The following is a 22,572-nucleotide window of genomic DNA, read 5'->3' as shown; positions in this document are numbered from 1 at the left end:
AAGAAAGGAGGTTGATGACATGGCACTGCATACTTTCAATAAACTTTATTAACTCAGAGAAAACAATCAGCTCGATTTCTAGCCAGGCCCGTCAAATCATCAGTTTAAACATTCAGCTTCTGATTCTTTGTGCCAGCGAAGAGGTGGTGTCACCCTTAACAGATGAATTGCTGGCAAAAGATTATGTTATTCCGGCGGATTCCATTACTTGACAGTATAATAACTATTACTTTAACAGGCAAAATTAGTGGGCAGGAATTGCCATAACAGCAGCTCACGTTAATGTTCAAACTGTGGACAGTCAATGTAAGGCTGGATGCTGTGTTCCTATCATAGCAAACGTGTGCACTATAACACATGAGGTGGTTATAAATGCAAAAGGTTAATGATCAAGTGCATTTTCATGAAATTAGATCCTCAACAGCCTCACAATACCATCCTTTAATTATTGCTTGCAACTGAGTTTTGCAATAATTAAGGATTTAAATTAAGTAAGTCTAGTGAAGCTCTGTTGGAAAGGACTCATTCCTTCTATAGTCAGTAAGAAGTCTTCCTCTAATCAGTATTTCATACAGAATAAATACGTTCAACATAACTTTCCATGTATAAGCCAGTTAAAGTGGGAAGGGCCGAATACAAGAGCTAATCTAAAATCATTTTGCTACGCGTTTGCGTTAGTTTTCCTTAATTTTCTCGTGTCCGTTTCCATTAAGGTCATTTCCTTAACCTACTTTAAAAATGGCTATTTCCTCGAACAGGCATGTGTAAGATCCGATCATCGCTTACGAGGAGGCTGGTAGTTGGATGTTTTGTGCTCCTTGCGGTCATACTTGTCATGCCCCTCCCGAAAGCAGCGATAGCAGTACAAGTCATCCTCACAGCCATGGCAGCGAATCGTGGCATTTTCATTACAGATGCAGCACCATGGCAGTTCTTCATCTCGGTCTGTAGCACTGGCCAACTCAACAGGTCTTTTTGCAACAAATGTAGAAGGCATGACCGGGGCCTTGCCCTTGGACTTTCTAGGTTGGTTTTGTTTTGGTGCTCCTGATGCACTGGTCTGATTTGCTGGGATATTAAAGCCACTAGCTTCGTCCAGAGCGGATTCCTCGGTGAGTTGTTTGAGTATCCTCTGAATGTGTTCTTCCTCCATTTCCTCATCGCTCTCTGGGATTTGATAGGTTTCCAAAGTTACCTCATCAGGATTTTGGCCTCGGAGTATGGCTAGCCTTTTACCAATCTGCAGGATCTTTTCATCCCGTGTGTTTTCATTCTTCAGTTCAGCTGCTGCCTCTGCTAGAAGTCTTTCCTTCTCTTCCTGCAGTTGTTTTGGGTCCAGGTCTGCAGTGAAGCTGCTCCAACCTTCATTTCCACCAACCAGACTAAGATTGTTCATGCCATGAGCAGTGACACCATCAAGCTGATTTGGTGGTTGGAGCTCTCGGTCAATAGCAACTTCCTCAGTGAGCTGCGTCAGTAGGTCGGCTGCCTTTTGTGCTTGAGTTCTGCAATCTGGTGGTTGGTATGCCGGTTTGGGAAGTTTGGATGGAGGGACTAGTCCCTGTAAAGTTGCAAGCCTGTCCTCCATCTCCTCGGTGGAGGGAATGGGCTTAACCGGGTCATTCCTAAGGGCTGCAAGTCTGGATTCTATCTCTGCATCAGACACCACTGGTTTTGATTTGGCTTCACCTTTCAGTCTTTCCAGCCTCTCTGCAATAGCTCGGTCCTCTTTGCTAAGGCCAAGATATCTTGCATCTAGTGCTCTGTGGGAACTCGCTTGACCAGGCAGTGGACCGCTCACCTGGTTCTGCTTAGCTTCTAGCGCTGCCACACGTTTTTTATAGTTGGCTGGTGGAGACCATTTTGCCATATTGGATTGTGGAGAGGTACCACTGGTTAGCTCCCCATGACATTGCTTGCACACTTTCTGCTGGGTGTTCCCACAGCGAGGAACAACTGCAATGAACCCAAGACATCCAGAACAAAACGATCTCCCACAGTTCTTACATCCACACTCTTTCTTGAAGAGGGTGAACTTTGAAGCGCAACCATAACATCGTCGGTCCATGATGATCAAGAAGGAGTTTAGGTCCAATATCTACTTATTTATATGCTTTTCTCTTTCACTTTTACTCAAACCTGCTTAGAAAGATTAGCTTGATTTTACCATATTTACAGAATAGTTGAACCAAGGTGATCAATACTATCAGTGCAGCCAAGGTCATCCCAGAATCTGACTCGAACTTCGACCGCAGCTTCGCCAGTCACTTCTCTGTTTACTGAAGATGCGTTAAGTATCTTCATTATCTTTTATTTGGACTTCAGCATCTGTTCCCAATCGATGGGGTTGGACTCCACAGACTCTTCAGGATTCTTGGGAATCGCTGGAAATATGGACTGCATTCGCTCCCGAAATTCTGTCAACTAAAAAAATAAAATGAAAAATAAACATTAATTTGATAAACAGAAAACACCAAATAAAGTATATAAACTACCAAGTCGACATTATTTGTTGCTTGCTAGAAATTGTATAGTTCATCGGATAACATCGTTACATTCACTTTTTTGGCTGTTTAGAAGGTGTACTAAATAGGGACCTTAAAGATGAAGATTGCAATCCCCTGAAATCTTGCCAAGTGCAATAAAACTAGGTCAACCTATGTGTCAAAGGGTAGTACTAAACAAGAGATGGCTAGATACCTTAAACAGGGCAAACGCGAAATGTGAAAAAAGAGCTCTGAAAGTGCCAATGGTGACCCCATGCCTGACAACACGTCTAACAAGAGACAGGATATTTATGCACCTAGCATTCATTTTATGTAGCATGTGATCTTGGGTGGTTTATGCCGTGACTTGTGGATGGTTTCCATTGTGAGAGATTTATCAAGTCTTACTGTGAGTCTTTTCTTAAATAAAAAACTATACATGGTGATTTCTTAATGAGTAAGAGTAAGTCTACTATTGTCCTGATTTCAGGAAAAAAGTGTAATAATGCCTACTAATTGGCATGTTTACTTCCAAATGTTATCAGATAGTTGATCACAACATGGGCTGGAGAATCTGCACCCCTCCAAGAGTTTGAGCGTTGGTATCAGGTGGGGACACAGGCGAACATTTTCTTCCATTTGAAAAGATGCCCAAACATTTTCCAAATGATGAAATTGAAGGCAATAACACACAAACGATGACCCTTATGTTAGCAAACATTCAATATGCCAATGAACATAGTGATATCTCAATGGGGAATGTATAAAAACTGAAAATGAGCCCCTAAACTTCATTGAAAAAAAAATCTTGAGAAGACTTAAAAGTGAACTGCCAACAAATTGTATTTTTTTATTTAAATATGCTTATATGGGCCATGTTAAAGTCGAACAAATAAACATATTGCACCGCTGATCTAGAAATTTAGATTTGCTGAAGTACACCTTTAAGTACAAATGTGCCATTAAGGATATCAGATGGATAGACTATAGGTCGTGGAAAACTAACCAAAGCCATCAATGTTGAAGGCCCCCAATATTCCAGTACGCTACATAAGCATGCTTCTTCCAGAATCTTCCATGTTTGTAATGCCATTGCTTCTGCAGAAGGAGCTTTAAAGCCGCCTGTGGTATTTGCACCCCTCGATAAGGTGATGCAATGTTTGAAATTTCCAGGAGATAAATAGCCCCTGCTTGTAGCATAAAAGAGCCTGGTTTACTTGACATAAAAAGTTACCAGCAGCTACTTTTGGATCGTCAGTCCAAACTGCATCATTACCTCTGGGCGTTTGGGAAAATGAACAAAAAGGAGCATTGGGACACATTTAGGAGAGCATCATGGGTCATATAGAACATTGAAAATGTTACAGTTTGGACCTCAGATGGATGTTACATTTTATTTCGTTATGTATTAGCTCTCATTTTCCAGACAGCTCCTGTTGACTGGAGCTGCCGATTTTAGGTCCTACTCAAATTTTTATTTTGGTCCCTATGGCAACAATGTCAATTTAACTCCCTAAAATGAGGCAAATACTCACAACGAAAGAAAAATAGTGCATCACAGATTAGCAGGTGGATACCTTGTCTTGCTGCCTGAACCACTGTGTTTATGATTTATCTAATCTGAAGAGAGCCTATAAAACAGAAAACAGACTCATCAATTGTGGTTGTTACTTGGCACAAAGAAAGCAAAGGTTTCAACAAAAATACCTATTTTCTTCAAATGTACATTCACATTATTTATAAATAAGAAAGAAACTCCTTTATAAATAAGAAGAAACTCCCTGTACGGGAGACACCAATTGTTTCAAAGAATGAGCCATCACTATATCTCACCAAAAAGGACCCAATATTCCTTCTCTGGCCAGGAGAGATAAAACATCTTAATTAAAGTAGGAATGGCACCTCCTAATGAAAGCAAACAGCACATTGCCCCAAGGAAAGTGAAGGAATGGTGAGGGGTGGAGGCCTCTTGCATTCCGACCTAGGACACGGGCCCGCAAAAGAGCATGCAATCTACTTCAAAAGCAGCAGCAGACTTCAAATCCGGAAAAGAGTCTGTAACAGGGTGTGTGGGGGCAGGGGCGCTATGTTGGTCAGAGTCTATGGGGGAAGTGGTGAGGGGTGTGATGGAGGTACCACTCCAATCTGTCTAGGGACCTTTGCAGTGCTGCTGGCTTGCACCATTATTTGTTTGGGACGTCTAGCAATGGCATGTTTTGCTATTTGCCTGCATCAAGCTATATTGTCTTGTGTTGTAGTGGAATCCTCAGTGTGTTATGCTGCTGAACATTAATGAGCTTTTGGCCACTTCGAGTCAGGCAGCGTGGTTTTTCCACTTTCGATCTCTCTTCAGCGTATACCCAAATTAGCCTGCATAGAGTCCCACCCCCCCTCATATCGTTCCTTATCCCGTTCGGGCATGTAGAGTTTGTTGCATGCCATTTGGTTTGACGTATGAAACACCAGGGTACCCTGATCCCCCTGCGGAGAAGGTACAAAGTATTTAACCTCATGCACTCCCCACAAACACCACCTGCATCAAGCGCTGGAAAACGGCAGATGCTGATGCCAAACCAAATTCTAGCAACACAAAATTCTTCTGGACCCAACCAGTAGACTGAATTGGAGTATATTTCTGCAGACACCCATTAATGTATTTGTAGCAGCCAATTTACATTGTTAATACGTCCAGACGGTACACACAAACTAAGACACCACCCATCTAGACCACAATGTGTAACAGTGTATATAAATCAGTTGAACAAGAACAGTTTAACACAAACCCACATTCTATGATAACATGAAAACAGTAAAATAGATCTTTATACATTCCATAGATAAAATTCATACACACATCTGCGTGTGTGAGATATGACAACAATGCATAACATACAAAAATACAATTGTCAGACGTTTACCTAGGTTGAGGCAGAACCTGCCATATAATAAAGATGTCCAGTTGCAGCACATTACTCCCATGTACTCAAACCAATGTAAGGCTCTGTGTCATCTTAGATTTTATTTATATAGCTTTACACAATTTTGTTCAAGCATGGACATTGCTCTGCTTGGATTGGGGTAACTGCATACATTATTGCTTTACCCCTTTCCATAGGTTATGTTATAGCACGCACTGGTGGTAGTTGCACTAATAAGATGCTGCACAGTATGGTGGTGACTGGTCTACTTTGATGTGGTGATGGTCACTGGGTTTGTGTAGCGCTTTTGGGCACTGTGGCCCGATTAGTGTTTGTATGTTGTGTTTTACAGTTGGTATACAAGCGTGATAAAGCACGTAGGTTGGAGGGCGACTTGGTCACAGAGTGAAGACTTCGGCCTCAAGTTTCTTTGGCCCTGAGGAAGACTGCTTCGGATAGTCTAAACCAGAGTTCGTGTTGGTCCAAGTGGCTATCAAAATTCTCTGCACGTATTAGGCATCCAGTAGGCCCCATTTCTTTTTGCTTAGTTTCATTACCATGAACAAGGACTAGGAGACCGGGGGTTTGCAGCCGTGCATCCAGAAGGCATCCAGCTGCATCATATTCTGCACTCTCAAGGTACTGTGTGGCTCTTTTTAACTTATCTTAAGTCAGGTGTGTCGCTTCTTTGCTTTTGCAGCACTGTTTCTAGTGTTTGGGTGTGCACCCATTTCGAGTCACCCAGGCTTAACAGCATGTTCCCCTACAGAGAGTCTTCCCCTAAGCACCTGTACTTTTCAAAGAACTAACTAACTTGTATCCGTGATAAGAAGATTTGCATCAGAGCTGTCTCATTCCTATTGACTTTGGCATTGCTGGTTTCCCAACAGTAAATCTAACCCTCTTCTCTTGGCTTGGGCATTGCTCATTTCCCTCCAAAACCTGAACTGAAGTATTCCTTTCTAGTTAGGGAAAAGACTGCCTAAACCTTACAAATGTTGCTACAGTATTGCTTACCTGCAATTGTTGCTCTTTACATTCTTGACTTAAAACCTAATAATGCAGAGTTAATTTGAATAAGTGCTTTTACTTACCAGACTGGAAGAGGGTAGGAAGAGTACATAATTTACTGGCCTGCTTTATTTTTCCTTATTATTCTGTCTGTTTGATGTTGATATAATATTCTGCCTTGTGTGTATATAAAATAAATCGCCATTTTTAATAACATTTTTTAAACTTTATTTAAGTTCAGCAGTCGCATTTCGGAAGAATATACAGACAAGCACATATTATTCAACTCTCTCACTAGTCACGAGTCCTCGATTCACATGGAACATGAACTGTATAGGGTTAACTCACTCTGTATAACTTTCGGGTGAGTTGTGTATGGCTGTGTTGAGATGCAAGTATCTTCACATTCATTAACCGGGGTCAACTCCCGTAGCCATACATCCATTGATGGTGGACGGTGAGCTTTCTATTTTTTCAAAATACCTCTTTTCGGCACCATGCAACCCACATTCAGAAACACTCTCACCCGTCTTTCTGGTATGTCCTGCCAAACCCCAAACAGTGCTGACATCGGAGACGCAGCCAGACATTTCCCAACAATCTCAGACACTGTCACATATATCAATTCCCAGCATCAAATTAAGTCAGGGCAATTCCATAGCATGTGTATATATCCTGCCTCCCCCGCCCCACATCGCGGGCACAGGCCACAATGGTCCGGGTATATCGTTTGAAGTTTATATGACGTGTAGTGTAACATATGTAAGATCTTGTATTGAATGAGCTTCATCCACATATTCAAAAGGTAACAATGTAGTGAATCTACACATAGTCTGCCATTGTCCCACCATGACCCCATGGCCCAACTCAGCCACCCACTTCCCACGTGAGGGGTGCTGCTCCACTGGCGGCCCAGCCAGTATTTCCCTACGTAGGGTAGCCAGGATATGCGGACATCCGTTCGGGTTTGAGATGTAAGCCAGTAATTTATTTTCAGGTGGTTCTAGCGGGAGCATTCCCAGCTGTCTTGTACTGCTGCTCGCAATCTGTAAAACTGAGGCAATTCCACTCCCTTATCCCCATGCTTACGCTTCCAATCCTCTAGTGTCCAAAACTTTCCTTCAGGGAATAGGTCTCCTACAGTGTGGTAACCTAGCGCCCTCCACCGTCTACATATTGCAGTGTTCCGTGTGGGGGAGAGGTGAGGATTGTTCCATAGCGGTAATTCACGATAGTAAGGGGCTTTCATATTTATTTTACTAAAGATTTGCTTCCAATGTTACAAGTACAGGATCAAATGGACAGTCGTCCCTGAAAGTATAGTCTAGTGTAAGTGACCTCCTTTCTAAACCGTCTGCAGCACCCCGCTCCAATTGTGGCGGGGCCTCATCCACGCAGTACGACGTCCTTTCGTCCCATTGCATTTTTTAGAAAACGGGGGGCTTGGGTGGGGGGCTCCCTCCCCAAAAGAAAATTGATGTTTTTTTTGAGAAAAACAAAAAAATAATCGTGGTTAAAAAAAAAAAAAAAACAGCGAAAAAACGCGATCAAATGACATGGAACCATCCATGCCATATCAAAAAGTTGCTAATAGTGCTTAGGCTGCCATGCAGTAAACTTCGATGTTAGGACCATTAAATCTTTCCAAATCATAAGGCAGTGTCATTGATTCCCACTTTTTCCGCACTGCACCCGCGTGCCACAAGAATTGGGTCTTCTTTTTATGGAGATCGGTGAAAAAACGCCTACCAGGCCATATCGGTACATCCACAATATGTGTCATTTTAGGAACTAATATTTTAATTGATGCCAGTCTACCCGCCATCGAGACGGGCAACCACTCCCATTTAGACATTTTAGTGTTTGCATAGCTTACTACAGTCTCATAGTTATCAGCAAATAAGGTATCTTTGGATCTAGACACTGTGATCCCTAGGTATTTCAATGTGTTCGGCGCCCATCTCAGCGGTACACTCACTTGGGGTCTACGGGTGTTATCCGTCAGTGGGAATATCTCAGACTTTCTGTAGTTCACCGGAAACCCAGAACATTTTCCAAAGCTGGTAATGATTTGCATAATAGGTTCTAGTTATGCAGTAGGACGCTAACATGTAGCAGAACATTTTCTGCATATAATATGATTTCGGGGATCCTGCTTATTCGTATACCCTTGTCCCTGTGCCATGAGTGGATGAGATCCGCCATGGGCTCTGTTTCCAATGCGAACAGCAGGGGTGACAGCGGGCATGGCCATGACACCATATTAAATGCCCTTTGAGCATCTAATGTGACAGCCACAGCGTTGGCCGTACAGGATATCCGAGCCATAATTTTAAACAGCCGCTGTATATTAAGGGACGTTGCTCTACCTTGGACAAAACCGGCTTGGTCACTATGTATCAGAGCAGGCATTAAGGGCAGTAGTCTATTGGCCAGCACCTTGGCATACACTTCAGTGTCAACATTCATCAATGACAGTGGTCTATAGGAGGTATTACCCAAATTGTTCGTTTACAATTGTTCGAATGAACAATTGACCGAATTTAAAGGGTCACAATTGACCATATATGAGACCCGGTGTATTATAGACTTCGAGAGTAAGATCCCGCAGGGGCACCCCATAGATTAAGAACTATACACCTTTTTGGGAGAATTATCCTCATGTGTGCCAATAGAAAGAAAGATAGACCCATCAGCCACTCATGGATGAGACTCATACTCCACTCAGTATGCCCCCAATCCGTTATGTCATTACGTTCCAACTTGTACAATTTGAGGGATTTAAGCTAATTGCCTGACCTTGTGACTAATGTAGGTGAATGGAAATGGATCTCTCTCACTGTGGTTTCGAGTACAATAAGTCAACTGTGAGAGATAGATATTTGTGTACTATAACCACAAGTTTAAACTGTGAAACAACTGTCTATTATCACTACTGAATATGAATTGCAATACTCATTTTTTAATACCTCCGTACAAATGGTTCAGTTTGTCGGAAGGCTTTTAATGTTTTTAGTCTATGGCAAACATTAGAGATTCTGGTGACTTGAGTTATCATAAGGACTGCAGGGTTGCTTTCCTGAGATGATGCATTGTAAGGAACCTGGCAAAATAGTCCTTTTCTGATTGATGTTTTAGTATAACAAGGGGACCACACACCACGTAAGAGATGAGGGGAGGCATAGATAAAAGTCACTTACGTTTTGCACATTGGTGTAGTACCCCCTTCTCTGAAAGAATATTAGACATTCCCGTTTTTGACAGTACACTGTTCACAATCATTGATCGTACCAGTAAAAAGACACGGATAATCTGGGCACTAAACCCAGGATACATGTCAAGAACGCAATCTGAATGATGGCAGGTATAATTAATACTGTCCTTTTCATAGAATGATTACAACCAGGCATTATGAGCTGTGAATTTACTGTGAATAGGATTTCATACATTTTATTTGAATGTATACAGTGATCCGCACTATGCACAATAATGGGAGTATGTGAGAAATGCAAGATTGATTTGCATGGAACGCACATAGGCAGTTGTTTTGCCAGCAGCCCTAGAGAACAGAGCAGCCCTCTTTCTATGACTATGAATCACCAGAATCAAAGAGTGTAAATGTATGCCGTGGCCAGGGGGGGGAACCATGTGATCAAGCTAACGGAAGTAGCGAAACGCGTCGTCCCGTTGTTGGCCTCCATTGTTTTGATGCCAGGCTGGGGTTGCTAACCCTTGATTTTAAATAATCTTTGTAACTGTGAATGGTATTTTTGTAAAATAAAGGACAATTTTTGTACAACAGAACGGATGGTCTGCAACCCTTCTTTTTCAAGGTTTAACCCTGCATGGATACCCGTTGCACTCCCACGCTGTGCAGTGCGGCTCACTTTTTCCGACAAGAGGGCTCTCCTGACGGAATGTAAATTGATATATATATATGCTCAAAAACGAAACTATTATGCACTAAGCACTTTATATCTTTTTTATATAAAATTGATTAAGTAGTTTCGCTGATACATTTAGCTTTGAAAAACATATGATATACACAAACAACTGCATGAAACACAAAACGCACACGAATGATGTTTAAAACCAATGGTGAAGCAAATACAGAAGGGCTATTTCAAAATGGCCGAATGCTTTTAACATAGGGTTTCTTAGAACCTCACTATAATAGAAAGTGAAAATGGACAAAAAAAACTCAGTGTTACCATAGAGTTTACTTGCATGCACCTGCATTTAATGGCTGATTGTAATGTCTGTCCTTTTGTACGTGATCAAGCAACGGGAGCGTTGCGAAACGCGTTGTACCGAGGCGTATCTGCCATAATGATGCCGAAATAAAACTGGATATTTGAACTTACTCGTGGTTGTGTGATGGACTAATTACAAGGAATTCTCAACGACCGTAACTTGGAGAGTGCCGTCCCTCCTTGGGAGAAGTTACTACTACTTCTTTTTCTGATATGGGATACATTACTCACCGTAATCGTATTTCTGATGCTTGTATCTGCTTAGATTCACATGCTGTGCATAGGCCGACATCTAGTGGAAGCTGCGGAGTATTACAGTTTGTTTTTCGAAAGTCGAAAATGGGCGTCGACACAGGCGTGCCAGTAATACTATCCCTAGTGTGACGTCCACTGTACCCAAGATCCCTCACGCGTGTAGGATCCTCAGATTGTATTTTTTCTGACATGAGGAAGCATGAGGAGTAGCGTGAGTACAGATAATCCAAGCAGATAAACAGAAAGGTAAGACTACAAGCAATCATGCGCCTTCTCTCGGAGGGGAGGAAGGGTGGGTCGCATGTGAATCTAAGCAGATACAAGCATCAGAAATACGATTACGGTGAGTAATGTATCCCTTCTGAGGCTTGTGGAATCTGCTTAGATCACATGCTGTGCATAGATTAGCGAGCAGTACCAGAAGAAGGAGGTGGGATGTGAGAAGGGTCATGAGCAAACAGGTGTCTTAGAACCGCTTGTCCCACTTGTGTATCTGTCTTGGAATGAGTGTCAATGCAGTAATGCTGAGTAAAAGTGTGAATAGAGCTCCAAGTAGCCGCTTTGCAAATGGTGTCGAGGGGAACATTTGCAATGAAAGCCAGAGTGGCACCAATGCCTCTAGTAGAGTGGGCCCTTGGCGTAAAAGGCAGAGTCTTTTCAGAAAGAGAGTAACACAGCTGTATACAGTTGATAATCCACTTCGAGATAGCGCCTTTAGAGACGCGATCCCCCTCTCTGCCTGTAGCTACGGAGACAAACAGTTGATCTGTTTTCCTTAGCGGTCTGGTCTTATTTACATAGTATAGGACCGCCCTACGCACATCTAGGGTGTGTAGTTTTACCTCAGCCGAGCTTTGTGGGTTTTTGAAGAAAGCCGGAAGCTCGATGGACTGGTTTACATGGAACTTGGATATGAATTTAGGTGAGAACCTAGGGTGTGTGCGTAAAACCAGTTTGTCCTTGTGGATAGTAAAGAAAGGATCTTGCACTGACAGAGCCTGAATCTCACTGACCCTTCTTATGGAGGTAATGGCTACTAAGAAGGCCGTTTTATAAGTCAGGTGTTTGAGACTACTTTTATGCATGGGTTCGAATGGGGGTCCCATGAGCTTAGCTAGCACCACGTTGAGGTCCCATCCTGGCGGTGGGTTCGAAATAGGAGGGTGAAGTCTCTTTACTCCTTCCATGAAGGCTTTAACCACTGGCACTTTCCACCACGAGACCTTGTTATGGGATGTGGTGTAAGCCGAGAGGGCTGCCAGGTGTACTTTCAGTGAGTTAAAAACCAACCCTGCATCCAGCAGGTGGAGCATGTATGTCACAACGTTGGAAGGAGTGCAATCAACCGGGTTGATTTGTTTATTCTGGCACCAGATAACGAATCTTTTCCACTTATCAAAGTAACAGTGCCTTGTATTTGGTTTCCTGGACTCCTTTAGAATGTCCATACACCTCTGTGGTAATTTGAGATGTCCAAACTCTATGACTTCAGGAGCCATGCTGCTAGGTTCATAGAGTTGGGTTCCTGATGCACTGTTTGACCCTGTTGCTGGGACAGTAGGTTGTACCAAGCTGGGAGTCTGATGGGTTCGCACACCGCCATCCTGCGTAGGTGTGGAAACCATGGTTGTCTCGCCCACATGGGAGCAACTAGGATGAGCGTCATCGATTCCTTGTTCATCTTGTACACCACCTTCCTGATGAGAGGAGTTGGTGGAAAAGCGTACGCAAACATCCCTGACCAGTTCATCCACAGGGCATTCCCTTGGGAGTCCGGTTGGGGGAACCTGGATGCAAATCCTGGGCATTGTTTGTTTTCGCTTGTGGCGAATAGGTCTATAGTGGGGAAACCCCACTGAGAGAAGAGATCTTCTACCACGTCTCTGTGAAGGACCCATTCGTGTTCTTCTGGGAGGGAGTCTCTGCTTAGAGCATCCGCTAGGGAATTGAGCTCCCCTGGAACATGTTGCGATGACAGGAAGATGTTCCGTCTGAGTGCCCATATCCAGATTTTCTGGGCAAGCTTGGACAGATTTGGTGAACGAGTCCCCCCTTGCTTGTTCAGATAGAACATGGCTGTCGTGCTGTCCGTCCTGATCTGCACCGACAAGTTCAGTAGATGGGGCTCGAACGCCTTTAGCGCTCGGAATACTGCCAGAAGCTCTAGCAGATTGATGTGGTTCTTGGCTACTGAGTGAGACCAGAGACCCTGAGCTGTGTGGTGGAGATGGTGAGCTCCCCACCCAGTCAGGCATGCATCTGTAGTTACCACGGCTTGTACTTCGGGATTGTAAAAGGGTTTCCCCTTTGCGAGATTCTCTCTTGTCCACCAGTGTAGGCTCTGTACGAGTGTTGGCGAAACGACCACTAGATCGTCCCAATGACCACTTGCCTGAGACCACTGTTTCGCCAACCATTCCTGCATGGGACGCATGCGCAGACGCGCGTGGGGGACCAGGTAAATGCATGACGCCATCATGCCCAGTAACCGCATAGCTTTGCGTACTGTTATCTGTTGACCTGACTGATAATGCGGAATTTGCAGAAGTATATTCCGAATTCTCTCTTCCGAAGGGAAGGTCAATCCTTTCTGAGTATCTAGGATAGCTCCTAGAAATTGTTTTGAGGTGCTTGGCACCAGACTTGACTTTTTCTCGTTGATAGAGAAGCCTAATTCGTGGAGGAGGTCGATAGTCCTCTGAATGTTTGACCTGCAAATTCCTGGGGTCTCCCCCGTTATGAGCCAGTCGTCCAGATAAGGGTACACCGGGATTGCTTCCCTGCGTAGGTGTGCAGCCGCCACCGCCAGTACCTTGGTGAATACCCTTGGTGCAGAAGCTATCCCGAAGGGCAGTACCTTGAATTGGTAGTGGCGACTGTCTACCTTGAAGCGTAAGTACTTTCTGTGCGCTGGGAGCATGGAAATATGAAAATAAGCATCTTTCATATCCAAGGTTGCCATGTAATCCCCCTTTTTTAGGAGGGGGATTACCTCTTGTAGCGTGGTCATACGGAATTTTTGGGGCTTGACATACTTGTTGGCAGGCCGCAAGTCTAATACTGGGCGCATTGTCAAATCTTTCTTTGGCACAAGGAAGTAAGTTGAATAGATACCCTTGTTTACCTGGTGTCCTGGGACGAGTTCTATCGCGTCCTTTTCTAGCAGAATGGCGATCTCCTCGAGAAGGATCCTTTGATGCTCTAGGGAGTGCACTCTTTGTCGTGGAGGATGGTTCCGGGGACGCTGCAGTAGTTCTATACAATATCCTGCGGATACTGTTGACAGCACCCATCTGTCTGAGGTGATCCCTTCCCAAGCCTGGGTGAAGGTGGAAATGCGTCCCCCTACTGGGGTTGCGTGGCAAGGGACCCTGAACTGAGCGTCACTGTTTTGGTGGAGGCGTGCCACCTCCCTTGTTGGGGCTGCCTCTGCCTCTTCCACGACCTCTCTTGTTACCCCTGCCGTAACTCTGGGTAGACTGCTGGTTGTTATTCCATTGTGTACCCTGTCCCTGGGCATAGTTGCCTCTTTGTGAATTTTGTCCGCGTGGGCGACGAAAATTACTGTTCCCCCTCTGGTTAGGGGGTTTGTTGGTAAGCTGGCCAAGGGATTTGAGAGTCTCATATTCATCTTTGGCATTTTTAAGTGCGTCTTCGACCGCTTTCCCAAACAATAGGTCGGGTTCCACTGGCTTGTCTATTAAAGAAGCCTGGGTTTCTGTCTTGAATCCCGACTGCCGTAACCACGCATGTCTTTTGATAACAGTACCTTCTGCTATCAATCTCCCTGCGTTGTCAGCGGCGTCGAAAGTTGCTTTTAAAATGCAACCAGACACGGCTCTCCCTTCTGCCGAGATCCGAGCCAGCTGGCCCTTTAATGGTTCTGGAGCAGAGGCAATGAGCGCCGCGACCTCTTCCCATTGATGGCAATTGTAACTAGCCAACAGGGTGGTGGAATTCGCAATCCTTGCTTGGTAGGCGGACGTTGAGGCTACCTTCCTGCCAAACCCGTAAAGTTTTTTGCTCTCCTTGTCGGGAGGAGCTTCTGATGAAGATAAGGGCGTGCCAGCCCTTTTTCTAGTGTTGGTAACCACTAGGGAATCTGGTTTAAAATGTCCCCTTATATACAGAGGGTCAGACTGGGCTGCCCGGAAAATCTTTTCAATTCTGGGGTTGACAGCTCTGGTGAGGTTCGGATTCACCAGGGAAGGATCTATTCTTCGTTGGATGGATTTGAGGATAGGGATGGTCTGAGCGACTGGTCTTCTCTCTCCTACAAACTCCTCCGCGAAGTCCCTTTCCTCCTGTACACCGTGGGTGTCGATGTGGAAGTGTTCCGCTGCTCGGGCGAGAACCTCGTTAAGGAGGGGCTGGTTATCAACTGGAGAGTCAGTAACTGGGGCTTCGCTTTGTACTGGGGAATCTACTCTGTAAATTTCCTGCTCATCTTCTCCCTCCTCCAAGTCCTCATCCTCCGCATAGTAATCTGTCCCGGTTTGTTCTTCCATCATGTCCAACTCCTGGTCCTCTCTAGGGAAAACTTGTCCCTGGTAACTGGGGAGTGGAGTAGAATATGAAGTGGAGTAAGGCTGAACCTCGAAGGGTTCAGGTCTTTCGACCCGGGGCTTTTTACTTAGCGGGATGGGATCGGAGGAGCCTGAGGGTGTGGCCCCTTGAGGGTTATATGAAAGAAAGTGTTCTGGGTTCTTATCATAAAAATCAGCTAAGGAAGACATCCTAGACATAACCCTGTCTATGTCTTCACTGGACCATTCCCTGGAACAGGGTATTACTTTAGCAGGTGATTTATTTTCAAGGGTAGACTTGTGTTTGCTTGTCTGCTTAGGCTTTACAGGGGTGGAAGGCTGTGCTTTCCGCTGTTTCCCCCCTTCTCCGTGCGTGGAAAAATGTTTTCCCTGTCCCTTGGGGGCCCCAGAGACTTTCGACGCCTGGCGTCGAGGGTCTGGAAAGGTATCTGTGTGCTTCGGGCGTGGGGCCTCACTGGTGTTAACCGCGGTCTCGGTATCTTGGAGCGCGGCCTGGGGGTGGAAGTCGTCTTCGTCTCCCGACGATCGAACTTCCGTTAGTGTGTGTAGCGAGGCACTCTTGGCAAGAGTGGATGATTGCCTTGCGTCGTGAGGCGATCTCGATCGAGAGCGCCCAGAGGACACCGAGTCGGACCGTTCTTTTTGTGCCTCTTTCCGGGAAGTCGACGTCGTCGAGGTCCGGTTGGTCTTAGTGTGTTTAGTGTGTGTTAGGTGTGTAGCGCTTGCGTCGCCGGGGGTCTTCCCCATAGCCGCCTTGCCGGACGACCTTCCGAGGTCGGGGACCTGCGCTCGTCGGCTGTCTTTCGACGCCGTAATGCCCTCGCCGTCCGAAAGTACGGCGTCGCTGCCATCGCTGAAGGCGCCCTCCGCTGCCATGGCCTCCTGCCTGGCGTGGTGGGCCCAACGCTTTGTCGAACGGTCCTTAAGTGTCTTAGGTTTAAACCTACTACACGCTCTGCAGTTAGCTTCGGGGTGATCCCTCGGCAAGCAGAGATTGCACGTGGCGTGCCTGTCGACCCAAGGGTATTTGCGATTGCACTTGGGGCAGAATTGAAAAGGGGTACCCTCCATACGCACCTTAAGGCAGCGGGCTGCTAAGTGTAGGAATATATATAAATGTAACTATATATCAAGAGTGAAGAGTATGTACCACCCCCCACTCTCCCTACTTGTAAGGGCCGAGGCCAGCGGCCTACTAGGCCCGGGCCGAGGCCAGCGGCCTACCGAGGCCCAGATCCGTCGTGCAGCAGTCGACGGTCGATGACTTCTCCAGCCGTCGTCGAGGTTGAGGGTCGACGTTGGGGTGGGGAAGGGAATGAATAAGAATTAAAATTATAATAACAGCAAAAGTATGGCTAAGGCCAGGGAACTCCGCAAGATGCTTCCGACCAGTATGGCGGAAAAAAACAATCTGAGGATCCTACACGCGTGAGGGATCTTGGGTACAGTGGACGTCACACTAGGGATAGTATTACTGGCACGCCTGTGTCGACGCCCATTTTCGACTTTCGAAAAACAAACTGTAATACTCCGCAGCTTCCACTAGATGTCGGCCTATGCACAGCATGTGATCTAAGCAGATTCCACAAGCCTCAGAAATATATATATATATATATATAGGGTTTTGGGCGGGTTTGGGTTGGGTCGGGAGGGGGCTGCGGGGGGTTTCCCCCCGCATATATGTTACAATTGACCTTCACAATTCGGTCAATTGTGAAAAGGTCAGTTGTCATTCGAACAGTTGTAATACAAACAATTCGTATACAACCCTATAGGAGACACAATCCTCGCTTGGTTTGTTCGGTTTAAGTAGTACAACCATAACAGCTTCACATAGTGACTGCAGGAGTTGCCCCTCTCGCACGGATTCCTCCCAAAGGGGGGGTGTCAGGAGCGCCCCATATTCCATATAGATTTCTTTAATAACTTGCAATATTTCCTCCACCTTGACCGAAGTGTTTAGTTGAGCCCTAGCGCTTGATGTTATGAACATAGGAATGGAATCTAATAGTTCCTCAAGGCCTTGTTCGTCTCCCGACTCTTGTGCTTGGTAGAGTGTTGCATAGAATGGTAGGAATATTGCATGGGTTTCCTGCTCTGAGTGGCGCAGAAATTGTTGCTAGTCTCCACCTGTTATGTAGACGTTGGTTCCTGGCAGTTCCTGCAGATCTCACTGTTCCTGAGCCTCAGTCGTAGGGACAAGAGGGAGGACGTCCAGGGACTGAATTGAATCTCCTATTTAACTAATGATGTTATAGGGAGTCGTTTTGGGGTGCTTCAAGCAGATTGCGTATGCCGCTGTTGTAGGTTGGGAGTTGAAACCTTAAAACATCTGTTTGTTGATTATCTCATGTTATCTGTTCTCTGTGAAGAGAATTTTAAAGGATATTTTAGTATTTGCCCATTTTTATCTTGGTTTGAGTTAAGGTGTAATGCGTTGAATAATCCTAATGACAGGCTGTTAATTAGTGTTGATTTAGCTGCATCTTAACCATTGTGATGAATTGTTTAAATGCGTGTAAAGTTTGATTTGAACTAATTCACACAATAAATAAAAAAATAATTTAATTTTTTGTTTTGTTTGACACATGCTTTAATTTCCTGTCACACAAGCAGGACATTTTTCAGCAGTAGGGATTAATTTTATTCCCTCACTAATTTGCATATGAATAATATATTAAAAAGGGGGAAAAGCATAAGCTAACAGTGATTTGAGAGTCTCTTCCTACCCACGAAAAATTGGAATGTTCGATTGGTTTTCACGTGGGCAAACTGAAATTACAGATCTGTTAAGTCCAATACATAGAATATTAGTCACACATTTGTATTCATGCCAACGTTCCACCACTTATCCAAAGACCAACAACAGGAAGGAGCTTGTGAAAGGCCAGTAGGACCATACCAGGATTTCTGAGAGAAGGGACGGATATGTATTTATTTATTTAAATAACGCATAAAACGAGCCTGTGGGCATGGTAGAGCTAGACAAAACAAAGACCTAAAAATACAGGGGAATATAACATAATAGCAATTAGCCTGTGTTTGTGGGAATCAATTAAACATAAGGGTTTTTAGTCCTGGTAAAAATGTCATAAGACTGACAATCTCAGGTCCGTGGGTAATGAATTCCAACTTGTCGGAGCAGCATAAGTGAAGGAGCCCTAAGCTGCAATCTTTAACTTAGCTTAACTTAGCTTTAACTTAGCTCGAGTTAAAATAAATAAAGAATAATTCTTCCAAAAGACTCGAGGGGTAAGTAGTAAAGCTATACTGTTGGATCTCAGGGCCCTTCGTATCGGCAACCAAGCAAGCCTATTGGACACATATGCCGGACTAGCTCCATACAATCATTTGTTTGTGATGCACCAGAGTGCGAAAATAAATTCGACTGGGAATTACCAGTGCAATGCTCTTCTGGGATTGTGAGATATGATCCCTCCTGGTCAATCCCTCTACACCCCTTAACAGCATTATTCTGGACAATCTGGACACACATAATTTCCCCTTTGTGTATGCCTTGTAGCAGGCTAGAGCCATCTAGTTTGGCTCCAATAATCATCCGCGCAATTGATGCACAATTTTTCCGGGAAAGGATGGGCCCCAGCTGAGCAAGCAATTTTAAAAATAATAGGATGTAGATGAGACCAGTTAGCTTACATGAGCTTTCATGCTAAAAATTCCTGATCAATAATTGTGCCCAGTGTTTTGACTTTGTGAAGAGTAGGAATGACTCCGCCAGCAACAAGACATTCCTTGTAGCCTGGGCTCAGTTTTCTCAGATGTGCGGCTGTGCCCGTAATCAATCTCTGTTTTAGCACTGTTAAGCGCAAGGCCATTGTACATCATCCAGTTCTGTATAATGGAATATGCTGTGTTGACAGGCTCAGTGTCTCTGGTGTAATCCCTTGACAGGGGATGAGACACTGAGTGTCGTTAGCATAGTTTGTATACAACACCCCTTTGGCGTCCAATAGCTCAAATAATGACATGGTGAAAATTTAAAGAGGGAACACGACAAACATGACCCCCTTGGGACACCACAGGTCAACACCTCCTCATCAGCTTCATACTCACCCGCAAAGACAGCAGCCGTACGACCTGTAACAAAGAGTTTGTCCAGCTTGCCACTGAAGATGAAATATGGGCAGAGTGCATGAGCCTGGTGACCAACATTCTGTGGTGGACCAAGTCAAAGGCCGCCGAAAGGTCGATAAGCATGACCAGCGCTGTGTGGCCATCATCCACTATTTCCAACATATTAGCCTTAAGGTCCACCAAGGTGGATTCTGTACTATGTGCTCTACGAAACCCAGACTGTCTCGGCCGAGTATCTGGCTTTGCCGGTTGTCAAGTTCTGTAACTGCAAAAGCTTGGCGATCTTCAAGTAGAGCTATGGTTGACCCTACCCTGGAAACACTGGAATGTCCAATTATATGTGAAGGAGGCCATAGGCAAGAGCAATTTATGGTGGGAAAGGTTTGAGCTGGAATATTTCTGTGGACTTCTGAGACACCTGCAGTAAAGATCAGAAACGGGTAAAGCAGTGGTACAAGTGGAAGGCAGTAACAAGGAAAAATTTGAGATGATTCCCTTCCAGTGCAGACTTCTACTGCTGGAGCGTAACCGGATGGGAAGGAATGGATCACCATAATGTCTTGAGAAATTCCCAACGGCCTGTAGGGCAAGTAACATTTTTATCAGCAATCATTTGAGAATTGGAAAACAGAACACTGCTAACCCCATCACCAAAGTACCCCTAGCCTAAGCCACCAACATCGACGCATGCTTCAACCATGCCACTAAGCAAGTGGTCCCCAGAGCACCTAACACCTTACTTTGCCGCTCCAATCCTGGTGTTTGTGATCACGGGCACAATAGTGGCTGCCTTAAATCTATGTGACCGGGATACAGGACACCCATGCTCCCAACATAATCCTAGTGCCACCGGCCGTATGACAGGATAGGAAGCCATATTTTGGTTACGAAACCGATTGCGTGGAGGTAAAGAGTCATATGTTTTGATGAATACTGTACGGGGAGCCTAGAGAAAGTAAGTACCAAAGACATGCATTTAAAGAGAATGAATGTCAAAAAGTGGCAAGTAATTATTTTATTCAATTGGGAGATCCATGAAGCACTATGCGATACTAGCTAGCAAACCTTAATCTTTCATTCCATATGCGAAGGGCAGAGTTGATTGGTGGCTTTGAAAGTAGTATGTAAAGTGTTGTATTGTACTCTTCAATGCAAAGATCATTCGAAGTGTGTAACAGGCTGCTTTGGAGCATTGCCACTGTCATACCATAAGCTAAGCTGCATCACTTTTTACCCAAGTCCATGACTTTGCTTTTCTAAAGTCCCGGCCAGAATACTTTGGACTAATCTCAAGTGTTGATAGATAACAGGAAGGGTCAAATCCTTCTCAGCCTACAAGGCTCACCATCACGCTTTCTTATCTGGATAGAGCGTGTGAAGTCTAAGGTATTTTGAGAGGTTTTTTGTTGTTCGGCAGGTGCCAGACCTATAGACATCCTACATGTACAAATCTAACCTGGCCGGTTTTTGAGCTCACAACCAATTACTATGTTTTCACGACACCAAATTGAAGTTCAAAACAGGCAAGCTATGATCACGTTGTTCATACAATTACGTGGGGCCTGCAGCTAGTGGGCTGGTTTGGTTAAACACTTAAGGGCCAATGACATACTTCAGAGATTCGCATCCCAGCAGCAGAAGGTCTCCCAGCAACTGAGTGCAGATGGTAATAGGCATACACATTATGGATCCTTATGGAGAAACAAACTCCAGTATACGTCAGAGTACACTGCTGGATCCCACAGTCTTTCTTTGCCCTTAAGGGACTAGGATGAGCCGGGCTCAGGTGTGGGTTAAGTCTGTGCTAGGTGTCAAATGTTGAAGCGATGTCTAGAAGTACTAATATTGTAGACTCACTCCGCTTTACCCTGTTCAACAGGAGCCAGAAGATAACCACAACAATGTAAAACTTTTGCCTTGCTCTTGGCGAGCCCAAACTGGAAAGGACAACATTTGCATAATTGCACACATTTGTGTGAGCAGAAAGTTGCTGTAGCAGTAGGACTTCATAAAAAATAAAAATGAAGTTAATGCATATGGCCTGAGAAGGATGGTAACTGGCTTGCCCTGCGATGCCAATAGAAGAATTTTTGATGAACAGCCTCCTCACTGCTGATTCCTGGTGGCTGACCTAACACTATCTTTAGCACAAACTTTGTTGTTGTAGTGCAATTTGGCACTTTATTAATGCATATAACTTCAGGAGCTTAGTGGCACTAGCTCAGTGCAAATCCTTTTGTTGAGTAAGGCATTCATCATTTACTCCAGGTACCTGTCAGAATCACAGGAAGGAGGTGGGATTAACCGATTGCATGCCCTTAGAAAGTATATATACACACATACCCTAAACATGTGGTCCTGTTTCTTTCTCTGGATATATAAATACCCCCTGTCTTGCTGAGGGCAGAGGGAATAGGACAGTGTCCAAATTGAATATTTTCGCCCCGGAATTCTGGGCTGTCCCCCATACTTCTTGCAAGGGTGGGCACTCAAAGGGCTCAGAGTGGTTCCAGTCACCTGTACAGTATGTGGATGCATGATCTCTGAACATTCCAGTAAAACTCGAGCCATGGACACTAGGCGAATATCGACTGGTTTTATAATGTGCCAGATTGCAACAGAAGTATTGCGCCAATGTGGGCAAATGATTAGAGGGTAATGTATACACTATATATGCCACTGATCACAAAGGGGATGGGGGCTGGATGGATATTCCACCTAACCAGCCAGAAGAGTTGTGATAAGGTCTTTGAAAACAATTGTGTTTCTTATGAACAGCATTCAGCATCAAGGATCACATTTTCATGTGTCACAGATGCTGCTTTGTGAGATATACTGTTTTTCGTACTCAGAACCTTGAACAGACTTGACTAAAGCCTAACAATAGCCCTTCTGGAACGTTGTTCCAGTTAGAAGCAGTAAAAAAAAAATATATATATATATACTCTGCATATTATAATGTAACTATGGTATAAATTGCTGCAGACTCATAGGTCATATTGCCAAC

The 22,572-nt window shown here is 44.6% G+C and overlaps 2 protein-coding genes across 2 annotated transcripts in view; both read right to left on the bottom strand.

The window, feature by feature from the left end:
* Nucleotides 1–30: 30 nt before the first annotated feature.
* ZFYVE19 (zinc finger FYVE-type containing 19) lies at nucleotides 31–2,068 on the bottom strand. Its single transcript, XM_069607729.1, has one exon. It carries the CDS (start codon nucleotides 2,066–2,068, stop codon nucleotides 776–778), a length of 1,293 nt encoding a protein of 430 aa, XP_069463830.1. The 3' UTR covers nucleotides 31–775.
* TMEM242 (transmembrane protein 242) overlaps nucleotides 31–22,572 on the bottom strand; it is a 262,169-nt gene continuing 239,627 nt past the window's right edge. The window contains exon 4 of the mRNA XM_069607731.1: nucleotides 31–2,424. Within this exon, the coding sequence (XP_069463832.1) occupies nucleotides 2,311–2,424 (114 nt within the window). The 3' untranslated portion in view covers nucleotides 31–2,310. The remainder of the gene's footprint in view (nucleotides 2,425–22,572) is intronic.

This window comes from Ambystoma mexicanum, chromosome 4q, assembly GCF_040938575.1.
Source record: "Ambystoma mexicanum isolate Mex_15411 chromosome 4q, UKY_AmexF1_1, whole genome shotgun sequence".
Classification (NCBI taxonomy): Eukaryota; Metazoa; Chordata; class Amphibia; order Caudata; family Ambystomatidae; genus Ambystoma; species Ambystoma mexicanum.
This window is presented reverse-complemented; position numbering and strand designations above follow the sequence as displayed.